General features: G+C 51.1%; 1 protein-coding gene across 1 annotated transcript in view; it reads right to left on the reverse strand.

The window, feature by feature from the left end:
- Positions 1-13,538, reverse strand: part of LOC138652300 (A disintegrin and metalloproteinase with thrombospondin motifs 1-like) — an 89,075-nt gene extending 75,537 nt beyond the window's left edge. The window contains exon 1 of the mRNA XM_069743089.1: positions 11,025-13,538. Within this exon, the coding sequence (XP_069599190.1) occupies positions 11,025-13,130 (2,106 nt within the window). The 5' untranslated portion in view covers positions 13,131-13,538. The remainder of the gene's footprint in view (positions 1-11,024) is intronic.
- Positions 13,539-14,040: the final 502 nt, after the last annotated feature.

Consider the following 14,040-nt stretch of genomic DNA (forward strand, 5'->3'; position numbering starts at 1 on the left):
CAATCACATGATGTCACCACAGCACCTGAACACTCCCCCAATCACGATGTCACCACAGCACCTGAACACTCCCCGATCACATGATGTCACCACAGCACCTGAACACTCCCCCAATCACATGATGTCACCACAGCACCTGAACACTCCCCCAATCACATGATGTCACCACAGCACCTGAACACTCCCCCAATCACAACATGTCACCACAGCACCTGAACACTCCCCGATCACATGATGTCACCACAGCACCTGAACACTCCACCAATCACATGATGTCACCACAGCACCTGAACACTCCCCCAATCACATGTCACCACAGCACCTGAACACTCCCCCAATCACATGTCACCACAGCACCTGAACACTCCCCCAATCACATGATGTCACCACAGCACCTGAACACTCCCCCAATCACAACATGTCACCACACCACCTGAACACTCCCCCAATCACATGATGTCACCACAGCACCTGAACACTCCCCCAATCACATGATGTCACCACAGCACCTGAACACTCCCCCAATCACATGATGTCACCACAGCACCTGAACACTCCCCCAATCACATGTCACCACAGCACCTGAACACTCCCCCAATCACAACATGTCACCACAGCACCTGAACACTCCCCCAATCACATGATGTCACCACAGCACCTGAACACTCCCCCAATCACATGATGTCACCACAGCACCTGAACACTCCCTCAATCACATGATGTCACCACAGCACCTGAACACTCCCCCAATCACATGATGTCACCACAGCACCTGAACACTCCCCCAATCACATGATGTCACCACAGCACCTGAACACTCCCCCAATCACATGATGTCACCACAGCACCTGAACACTCCCCAATCACATGATGTCACCACAGCACCTGAACACTCCCCCAATCACATGATGTCACCACAGCACCTGAACACTCCACCAATCACATGATGTCACCACAGCACCTGAACACTCCCCCAATCACATGATGTCACCACAGCACCTGAACACTCCCCCAATCACATGATGTCACCACAGCACCTGAACACTCCCCCAATCACATGATGTCACCACAGCACCTGAACACTCCCCCGATCACATGATGTCACCACAGCACCTGAACACTCCCCCAATCACATGTCACCACAGCACCTGAACACTCCCCCAATCACATGTCACCACAGCACCTGAACACTCCCCCAATCACATGATGTCACCACAGCACCTGAACACTCCCCCGATCACATGATGTCACCACAGCACCTGAACACTCCCTCAATCACATGATGTCACCACAGCACCTGAACACTCCCCCAATCACATGATCTCACCACAGCACCTGAACACTCCCCCGATCACATGATGTCACCACAGCACCTGAACACTCCCCCAATCACATGTCACCACAGCACCTGAACACTCCCCCAATCACATGATGTCACCACAGCACCTGAACACTCCCCCAATCACATGATGTCACCACAGCACCTGAACACTCCCCCGATCACATGATGTCACCACAGCACCTGAACACTCCCCCAATCACATGATGTCACCACAGCACCTGAACACTCCTCCAATCACATGATGTCACCACAGCACCTGAACACTCCCCCAATCACATGTCACCACAGCACCTGAACACTCCCCCAATCACATGATGTCACCACAGCAGTGAACACTCCCTCAATCACATGACGTCACCACAGCACCTGAACACTCCCCCAATCACATGACGTCACCACAGCACCTGAACACTCCCCCAATCACATGATGTCACCACAGCACCTGAACACTCCCCCAATCACATGTCACCACAGCACCTGAACACTCCCCCAATCACATGATGTCACCACAGCAGTGAACACTCCCTCAATCACATGACGTCACCACAGCACCTGAACACTCCCCCAATCACATGACGTCACCACTGCACCTGAACACTCCCCCAATCACATGATGTCACCACAGCACCTGAACACTCCACCAATCACATGTCACCACAGCACCTGAACACTCCCCCAATCACATGATGTCACCACACCACCTGAACACTCCCCCGATCACATGATGTCACCACAGCACCTGAACACTCCCCCAATCACATGATGTCACCACAGCACCTGAACACTCCCCCAATCACATGATGTCACCACAGCACCTGAACACTCCCCCAATCACATGATGTCACCACAGCACCTGAACACTCCCCCAATCACATGATGTCACCACAGCACCTGAACACTCCCCCAATCACAACATGTCACCACAGCACCTGAACACTCCACCAATCACATGATGTCACCACAGCACCTGAACACTCCCCCAATCACATGATGTCACCACAGCACCTGAACACTCCCCCAATCACATGATGTCACCACAGCACCTGAACACTCCCCCAATCACATGATGTCACCACAGCACCTGAACACTCCCCCAATCACAACATGTCACCACAGCACCTGAACACTCCACCAATCACATGATGTCACCACAGCACCTGAACACTCCCCCAATCACATGATGTCACCACAGCACCTGAACACTCCCCCAACCACATGATGTCACCACTGCACCTGAACACTCCCCCAATCACATGATGTCACCACAGCACCTGAACACTCCCCCAATCACATGATGTCACCACAGCACCTGAACACTCCCCCAATCACAACATGTCACCACAGCACCTGAACACTCCCCCAATCACATGATGTCACCACAGCACCTGAACACTACCCCAATCACATGATGTCACCACTGCACCTGAACACTCCCCCAATCACATGATGTCACCACAGCACCTGAACACTCCCCCAATCACATGATGTCACCACAGCACCTGAACACTCCCCCGATCACATGATGTCACCACAGCACCTGAACGCTCCCCCAATCACGTCACCACAGCACCTGAACACTCCCCCAATCACATGATGTCACCACAGCACCTGAACACTCCCCCAATCACATGATGTCACCACAGCACCTGAACACTCCCCCGATCACATGATGTCACCACAGCACCTGAACACTCCCCCAATCAAATGATGTCACCACAGCACCTGAACACTCCCCCAATCACATGTCACCACAGCACCTGAACACTCCCCCAATCACAACATGTCACCACAGCACCTGAACACTCCCCCAATCACATGTCACCACAGCACCTGAACACTCCCCGATCACATGATGTCACCACAGCACCTGAACACTCCCCCAATCACATGATGTCACCACACCACCTGAACACTCCCCCAATCACATGATGTCACCACACCACCTGAACACTCCACCAATCACATGATGTCACCACTGCACCTGAACACTCCCCCGATCACATGATGTCACCACAGCACCTGAACACTCCCCCAATCACATGATGTCACCACAGCACCTGAACACTCCACCAATCACATGATGTCACCACAGCACCTGAACGCTCCCCCAATCACATGATGTCACCACAGCACCTGAACACTCCCCCAATCACATGATGTCACCACAGCACCTGAACGCTCCCCCAATCACATGATGTCACCACAGCACCTGAACACTCCCCCAATCACATGATGTCACCACAGCACCTGAACACTCCCCCGATCACATGATGTCACCACAGCACCTGAACACTCCCCCGATCACATGATGTCACCACAGCACCTGAACACTCCACCAATCACATGATGTCACCACAGCACCTGAACACTCCCCCAATCACATGATGTCAATCACATGATGTCACCACAGCACCTGAACACTCCACCAATCACATGATGTCACCACAGCACCTGAACGCTCCCCCAATCACATGTCACCACAGCACCTGAACACTCCCCCAATCACATGATGTCACCACAGCACCTGAACACTCCCCCAATCACATGATGTCACCACAGCACCTGAACACTCCCCCGATCACATGATGTCACCACAGCACCTGAACACTCCCCCAATCACATGATGTCACCACAGCACCTGAACACTCCCCCAATCACATGTCACCACAGCACCTGAACACTCCCCCAATCACAACATGTCACCACAGCACCTGAACACTCCCCCAATCACATGTCACCACAGCACCTGAACACTCCCCGATCACATGATGTCACCACAGCACCTGAACACTCCCCCAATCACAACATGTCACCACAGCACCTGAACACTCCCCCGATCACATGATGTCACCACAGCACCTGAACACTCCCTCAATCACATGATGTCACCACAGCACCTGAACACTCCCCCAATCACATGATGTCACCACAGCACCTGAACACTCCACCAATCACATGTCACCACAGCACCTGAACACTCCCCCAATCACAACATGTCACCACAGCACCTGAACACTCCCTCAATCACATGATGTCACCACAGCACCTGAACACTCCCCCAATCACATGATGTCACCACAGCACCTGAACACTCCCCCAATCACATGATGTCACCACAGCACCTGAACACTCCCCCAATCACATGATGTCACCACAGCACCTGAACACTCCACCAATCACATGATGTCACCACAGCACCTGAACACTCCCCCAATCACATGATGTCACCACAGCACCTGAACACTCCCCCAATCACATGATGTCACCACACCACCTGAACACTCCCCCAATCACATGTCACCACAGCACCTGAACACTCCCCCAATCACATGTCACCACAGCACCTGAACACTCCCCCAATCACATGATGTCACCACTGCACCTGAACACTCCCCCAATCACATGATGTCACCACAGCACCTGAACACTCCCCCAATCACATGATGTCACCACAGCACCTGAACACTCCCCCAATCACATGATGTCACCACACCACCTGAACACTCCCCCAATCACATGTCACCACAGCACCTGAACACTCCCCCAATCACATGTCACCACACCACCTGAACACTCCACCAATCACATGATGTCACCACTGCACCTGAACACTCCCCCAATCACATGATGTCACCACAGCACCTGAACACTCCACCAATCACATGATGTCACCACAGCACCTGAACACTCCCCCAATCACATGATGTCACCACAGCACCTGAACACTCCCCCAATCACATGATGTCACCACACCACCTGAACACTCCCCCAATCACATGTCACCACAGCACCTGAACACTCCCCCAATCACATGTCACCACAGCACCTGAACACTCCCCCAATCACATGATGTCACCACTGCACCTGAACACTCCCCCAATCACATGATGTCACCACAGCACCTGAACACTCCCCCAATCACATGATGTCACCACTGCACCTGAACACTCCCCCAATCACAACATGTCACCACAGCACCTGAACACTCCCCCGATCACATGATGTCACCACAGCACCTGAACACTCCCTCAATCACATGATGTCACCACAGCACCTGAACACTCCCCCAATCACATGATGTCACCACAGCACCTGAACACTCCACCAATCACATGTCACCACAGCACCTGAACACTCCCCCAATCACAACATGTCACCACAGCACCTGAACACTCCCTCAATCACATGATGTCACCACAGCACCTGAACACTCCCCCAATCACATGATGTCACCACAGCACCTGAACACTCCCCCAATCACATGATGTCACCACAGCACCTGAACACTCCCCCAATCACATGATGTCACCACAGCACCTGAACACTCCCCCAATCACATGATGTCACCACACCACCTGAACACTCCCCCAATCACATGTCACCACAGCACCTGAACACTCCCCCAATCACATGATGTCACCACAGCACCTGAACACTCCCCCAATCACATGATGTCACCACTGCACCTGAACACTCCCCCAATCACAACATGTCACCACAGCACCTGAACACTCCCCCAATCACATGATGTCACCACAGCACCTGAACACTCCCCCAATCACATGATGTCACCACAGCACCTGAACACTCCCCCAATCACATGTCACCACAGCACCTGAACACTCCCCCAATCACATGATGTCACCACAGCACCTGAACACTCCCCCGATCACATGATGTCACCACAGCACCTGAACACTCCCCGATCACATGATGTCACCACAGCACCTGAACACTCCCCCGATCACATGATGTCACCACAGCACCTGAACACTCCCCCAATCACATGATGTCACCACACCACCTGAACACTCCCCCGATCACATGATGTCACCACAGCACCTGAACACTCCCCCAATCACATGATGTCACCACACCACCTGAACACTCCCCCGATCACATGATGTCACCACAGCACCTGACCACTCCCCCAATCACATGATGTCACCACAGCACCTGAACACTCCCCCAATCACATGATGTCACCACATCACGTGAACACTCCCCGATCACATGATGTCACCACAGCACCTGAACACTCCCCCGATCACATGATGTCACCACAGCACCTGAACACTCCCCCAATCACATGTCACCACAGCACCTGAACACTCCCCCAATCACATGATGTCACCACACCACCTGAACACTCCCCCGATCACATGATGTCACCACAGCACCTGAACACTCCCCCAATCACATGTCACCACAGCACCTGAACACTCCCCCAATCACATGATGTCACCACACCACCTGAACACTCCCCCGATCACATGATGTCACCACAGCACCTGAACACTCCCCGATCACATGATGTCACCACAGCACCTGAACACTCCCCCGATCACATGATGTCACCACAGCACCTGAACACTCCCCCAATCACATGATGTCACCACACCACCTGAACACTCCCCCGATCACATGATGTCACCACAGCACCTGAACACTCCACCAATCACATGTCACCACAGCACCTGAACACTCCCCCGATCACAACATGTCACCACATCACGTGAACACTCCCCGATCACATGATGTCACCACAGCACCTGAACATTCCCCCGATCACATGATGTCACCACAGCACCTGAACACTCCCCCGATCACAACATGTCACCACAGCACCTGAACACTCCCCCAATCACAACATGTCACCACAGCACCTGAACACTCCCCCAATCACATGATGTCACCACTGCACCTGAACAGTCCCCCAATCACAACATGTCACCACAGCACCTGAACACTCCCCCAATCACATGATGTCACCACAGCACCTGAACACTCCCCCAATCACATGATGTCACCACAGCACCTGAACACTCCCCCAATCACATGATGTCACCACAGCACCTGAACACTCCCCCAATCACATGATGTCACCACAGCACCTGAACACTCCACCAATCACATGTCACCACAGCACCTGAACACTCCCCCAATCACATGTCACCACAGCACCTGAACACTCCCCCAATCACAACATGTCACCACAGCACCTGAACACTCCCCCAATCACATGATGTCACCACAGCACCTGAACACTCCCCCAATCACATGATGTCACCACAGCACCTGAACACTCCCCCAATCACATGATGTCACCACAGCACCTGAACACTCCCCCAATCACATGATGTCACCACAGCACCTGAACACTCCCTCAATCACATGATGTCACCACAGCACCTGAACACTCCCCCAATCACATGATGTCACCACAGCACCTGAACACTCCCCCAATCACATGATGTCACCACAGCACCTGAACACTCCCCCAATCACAACATGTCACCACACCACCTGAACACTCCCCCAACCACATGATGTCACCACTGCACCTGAACACTCCACCAATCACATGATGTCACCACAGCACCTGAACACTCCCTCAATCACATGATGTCACCACAGCACCTGAATACTCCCCCAATCACATGTCACCACAGCACCTGAACACTCCCCCAATCACATGATGTCACCACAGCACCTGAACACTCCCTCAATCACATGATGTCACCACAGCACCTGAACACTCCCCCAATCACATGATGTCACCACAGCACCTGAACACTCCCCCAATCACAACATGTCACCACACCACCTGAACACTCCCCCAACCACATGATGTCACCACTGCACCTGAACACTCCACCAATCACATGATGTCACCACAGCACCTGAACACTCCCCCAATCACATGATGTCACCACAGCACCTGAACACTCCCCCAATCACATGATGTCACCACAGCACCTGAACACTCCCCCAATCACATGATGTCACCACAGCACCTGAACACTCCCCCAATCACATGATGTCACCACAGCACCTGAACACTCCCCCAATCACATGTCACCACAGCACCTGAACACTCCCCCAATCACATGATGTCACCACAGCACCTGAACACTCCCCCAATCACATGTCACCACAGCACCTGAACACTCCCCCGATCACAACATGTCACCACCGCACCTGAACACTCCCCGATCACATGTCACCACAGCACCTGAACACTCCCCCAATCACATGATGTCACCACAGCACCTGAACACTCCCCCAATCACATGATGTCACCACAGCACCTGAACACTCCCCCAATCACATGATGTCACCACAGCACCTGAATACTCCCCCGATCACATGTCACCACAGCACCTGAACACTCTCCCAATCACATGATGTCACCACAGCACCTGAACACTCCCCCTCTTATCCATCAGGTCTCCGAGTCGCAGTACATGCCTCCTGACTCCAAACAGTGTCCCAGCAGGGAGATTGTTTGATATTATATGGACATCTTCATTCCACCTGTGTCACAGAGGGGGGAGCCAGCAAGAACATTCCCCCGACCCTGTCACCGGCACTGGAGCCCCTGCCGCTCAGCCTCTAACAGAACTGCACAGGCGGCAATCCAGGCGGGTTTTCCTCTTCCATAATCTTCCGAATATCTTCTCTATAGGTTCCCATCTAGGAACAGGAAACCAACTGAGGAGCGAGGGGGGCCGCCCCTTTTATCTCTCTGTAGGTTTCCTGTTCCTAGGGGAGGATCCCCTCTCTCAGTGGGTGCTGTCGTGGCGAATAGAAAACATTAGATATTTCACGAAAACTTAAGAGTGATCATCATACTGTGAAGAGATTTGTTACTGAAACAGTGCACAGACAGAGTTCATGCAGATAAAGGCATAATGAGGAAGGTTTCTGCCAGACAAATTCATTGGATAAAGAGAGCAACTGCCAAAATACCATTACAAAGCAGCAAAGTTATTTGAAGCTGCTGGTGCCTCTGGAGTCCCTTGAACCTTAAGGTGTAGGATCCTTCAAAGGCTTACTTTGGTTCATAAACCTACTATTCGGCCACCCCTAAACAGTGTTCACAAGCAGAAACGGTTGCAGTTGGCCCAGCCCCAGACATACATGAAGACTGATTTTCATACAGTCTTTTTTACTGATGAGTGTCGAGCAACCTTGGATGGTCCAGTGGATGGTTGGTGGATGGCTACCATGTCCCAAGGCTGCGACATCAGCGAGAAGGAGGAGTCATGATTTGGGGCGGAAACAGCTGGTAGGGCCCTTTAAGGTTCCTGAAGGTGTGAAAATGACCTCTGCAAAGTATACAGAGTTTCTGACAACTTTCTTCCATGGTATAAAACGTAGAAACGTGCCTTCAGGAGCAAAATCATCTTCATGCTAACAATGCCCCATCTCATGCCGCAAAGAATCTGAGTCATTGGCTGCTATGGACATAAAAGGAGATAAACTCATGGTGTGGCCTCCATATTCCCCTGACCTCAACCCTATAGAGAACCTTTGGAGGATCATCAAGCCAAAGATGTATGAGGGTGGGAGGCCGTTCACATCAAAACAGCAGCTCTGGGAGGGAAGAAATACAAGCAGAAACTCTCCAAAAACTCACAAGTTCAATGGATGCAAGAATTGTGAAGGTGAAATCACAGAAGGCTCCTATGTTACATGTAACTTGGCTGTTAGGAGGTTCTGGAGTTAAATAGTTTTACTGTTCAGTGAATGTGACCTCCTAATGCTTCAGATTCCACAAATGAGACTTTTAATTCTTTATATCAAATGTTTAGAAATTCTACTGGGCCTAATACTTTGGAGCAGTGCATTGTGGGGTTTTATTCATTTTGGAGATTATACTGTTATCATTGGAAGGTTTCTTCAATAAAATTCGATGTAAAATCTAACGGGTGATGACTTATTAGACTGACTCATTTGCACCGAAAATTTAGGAAAATACGAGAAACATATAATTTGCATAATAATTTGGAACACGGTGTATTAGGAGTCCTGTTACCTTAGTCTCTGTGCTTCATATAGGGTGTAATCACATCTGGTTTCTTGTGATTAGGAAATAAGTGGTGCCTGAGGAGATAGTATGACATCACAGGCTGCATTATATAGCACCTTACATGAGTGAGCCGATAGTACAGGGACCAGCAAAAGTATTTTGGGCCCTAGACAGATGACGCCAATGGTGCGCCCTCACCCTTAAGCAAAGGAATGGCTTCCCATCCAATATCACGGCACCTTCCACCAATGGGAATTACAAGCAAAGGGATGGGCATGCAGATTCTGGCCAATGTGATCCCATGAATCAGGGGATGGACTCATCTCAAAATATCAAGTAAGATATTTTATATCTTAGGATATTAATAGGTAATTATAAAGAATATGACATAAGATGGAAACATCTGTTGGGTCTCCAGATGATGTCCTCTTTACCTGTCTCTGCAGATAGGTGGTCATGCACGATATCACTTTCTGGAGATGTTTGCTCAGCTCAGTCCTATACAACATATTACATATCCCAACAAAAAGGGGTAAACACGTGCTAGTGGCCACGTCCACTACATTGGGAGGTGGAATGGACACAGCAAGGGGACTATTGACCAGATTCTAGCCCAGGTGGCACCACAAGTCGCCCCAAGCTCTAACGACATTTTACAGTGTGAATGCAGACAATGGATATGTAGATGGCGTAGACCCTTTATTTATACCGATCTTGTTATATCTTATTACGCAGATCTCAAATGTGATTGGGGTTTAAACTGAATGACTGGAGATGAAAAACATACTGTAACTCTTTGTAAAACAAGATAAAAAAAACTGTAGAGTTTCCCTTAGAGCCGAATCAAAAGAGACTATAAGTCCGTACCTTTAAATCCTCCCCATAAAATCGAACCATGGACACATCAGCCACCAATAAGATTTCCACAAAACGTTCTTCAGACACAAACCTCCTGCTGCGTCTGTGCTGATCTGGACTGTTGTGCAAAGAACGTTCACTTCTCCAGGTGTGGTTAGGTACTTGCAAGATTTGATGCTCTCCATCGGTATCTACCACGTCCTGTCCCTCAGCTGCAGTATGGCTTGCTCTGTTGACTTGTCTCTTAAATGGACTTTCCCCTGCTCTTCTGTCCTGTCCCCCGGCTGGAACATCTCCTGCTCTTCTGTCCTGTCCCCTGGCTGTACTGTTCACAGATCTCCTGTCCTGTCCCCCAGCTGGACTGTCCCCTGCTCTTCTGTCCTGTCCTCTGGCTGTACTGGTCACAGATCTTCTGTCCTGTCCCCCGGCTGGACTATCTTCTGCTCTTCTGTCCTGTCCCCCAGCTGCAATATGTCCTGCTCTTCTGACTTGTTCCCTGGCTGGGCTGTCCCCTGCTCTTCTGTCCTGTCCCCCAGCTGGACCGTCTTCTGCTCTCCTGTCCTGTCCCCCATCTGCAATTTGCCCTGCTCTTCTGTCTTGTTCCCTGGCTGGTCTGTCCCCTGCTCTTCTGTCCTGTCCCCCAGCTGGACTATCTTCTGCTCTTCTGTCCTGTCCCCCAGCTGGACTGTCTTCTGCTCTTCTGTCCTGTCCCCTGGCTGTACTGGTCCCAGATCTTCTGTCCTGTCCCCCAGCTGGATTGTCTTCTGCTCTTCTGTCCTGTCCCCCATCTCCAATTTGCCCTGCTCTTCTGTCTTGTTCCCTGGCTGGGCTGTCCCCTGCTCTTCTGTCCTGTCCCCTAGCTGGAACATCTCCTGCTCTTCTGTCCTGTCCCCTGGCTGTACTGGTCACAGATCTCCTGTCATGTCCCCCGGCTGGACTATCTTCTGCTCTTCTGTCCTGTCCCCCAGCTGCAATATGTCCTGCTCTTCTGACTTGTCCCCTGGCTGGGCTGTCCCCTGCTCTTCTGACCTGTCCCCCAGCTGGACTGTCTTCTGCTCTTCTGTCCTGTCCCCTGGCTGGACTGTCTTCGGCTCTTCTGTCCTGTCCCCCATCTGCAATTTGCCCTGCTCTTCTGTCTTGTTCCCAGGCTGGTCTGTCCCCTGCTCTCCTGTCCTGTCCCCCAGCTGGACTGTCTTCTGCTCTTCTGTCCTGTCCCCTGGCTGTACTGTTCACAGATCTCCTGTCCTGTCCCCCAGCTGGACTGTCTTCTGCTCTTCTGACTTGTTCCCTGGCTGGACTGTCTTCTGCTCTTCTGTCCTGTCCCCCAGCTGGACTGTCTTCTGCTCTTCTGTCCTGTCCCCCAGCTGGACTGTCTTCTGCTCTTCTGTCCTGTCCCCCAGCTGGACTGTCTTCTGCTCTTCTGTCCTGTCCCCTGGCTGTACTGTCCCCTGCTCTTCTGTCCTGTCCCCCAGCTGGACTGTCTCCTGCTCTTCTGTCTTGTTCCCGGGCTGGTCTGTCCCCTGCTCTCCTGTCCTGTCCCCCAGCTGGAACATCTCCTGCTCTTCTGTCCTGTTGTATCTTGTTAGAAGTAATTATTTCTTCTTTGTGGTCATCAGTTTTCCTGCCCAGTCTTTGAGCTTTCATTACAAGGTGTGGACCAAGTGTCCCATCATTTGTCTGTTCTTTCATGGGTTGGATAATGAACCTATTCCAACCTTTTAGGAAAGCTCCCTGAATCCCCTTACATACACTGAAGGCAGCTAATGGCTCCTGGCTAGAGTAGAAGCAGTTCCTCAGGAAGAATGTCCCTTCATCCTGAACAATGCCCACTTTCAAGTGTCTGATTTGAAGACCGGGGACAAGGAACTCATCATCTGGAGTGAGGTGAAAGGACATGAGCTCACCTAGAGCAGAGAACATCAGGGTGATCTTCCCATCAGGAGAAGGAAGGAGCTCTGGGGTTGTCACTTCTCCAATGGGCAATGAATGGCCACCAAGTAACCAGAGGATCGAAATCAGCCCAGATCCCTGGAGACATAAGACAGCCATGGTGAAAGAGTTCTGTGTTATATCAGTCTGACAGGTGTTACTGCAAGATGCCGGAGAAAAGTGCATGAAACAAAACAGACTGTGCGATAGATGAGCACGAAAGCTGCTCCAGGACTGACTCCAGGATGTGCCAGCGTCTCCTAAATATGCATTTGTCCGTCATTTACCAATAAATTCTGGTGCAGAATCTAAGACTGTGAAGCTTGGATCCCAAGCTGAAGGTGATGTCATAAAAGGGATCTGTAGATCCAATTGTTGGCAGCAGGGAGTGCACACTGTCCTCCAGATACATCCGAAACCAGGGTGGAGAGGTGAGGGGGTCTGTACTGTACCCCAAGACGACGGCAGGCTCTCAGAGGAACTCTCCTGATCCTGAAGCCAATAGTCCCACTCTTCTCCGTTCTTTCTATTCCCAGAAATAGTTGAAGCACCAGGGCTGCTGGGGAGAGATCCTGGTATATACACAGGCACAGACCTCCCTCCACCCCTCCAGAGGTTTATTTTTGATCTTAAACTCCTCTGTCCCTCCCTTCTCTCCTCCTTGTCAAACCGGAGGAGGGGAGACATGGAGGCAAAAGTGAGGATCACTGATAAGTATGTGTGGAGGAGAGAGATCCTACCATCTCCTCTCAGCAGCAGAAGGTTAATCCTGGAGTCCAGGCCAGGTGTGCACACAGTCACAGTGATCAACGCGTTCGATGAAACAAAGGGTTAATGTCTGAAGGAAAGAGCTGCACTTCATTGAACAGGGAATAGATGAGTTCCACATCTAACCACTCATCTTCCTGGGAATGAAGAGTAGAATCCACCAAAGTCGCTTCCATTAGAAAGAACAACGATGGAGGATTGAGGTTTTTGAGGCTGACATTGAATCATTGCAGGGTCCAGGGTCTCGATTCTGTGCTGCTATGTGATGTGTCACAGTAGCTCCATTACATTAGGCAAGTCAATTATTTATGTTGACTATCACAATGTG

This window comes from Ranitomeya imitator, chromosome 10 (genome assembly GCF_032444005.1).
Source record: "Ranitomeya imitator isolate aRanImi1 chromosome 10, aRanImi1.pri, whole genome shotgun sequence".
Classification (NCBI taxonomy): Eukaryota; Metazoa; Chordata; class Amphibia; order Anura; family Dendrobatidae; genus Ranitomeya; species Ranitomeya imitator.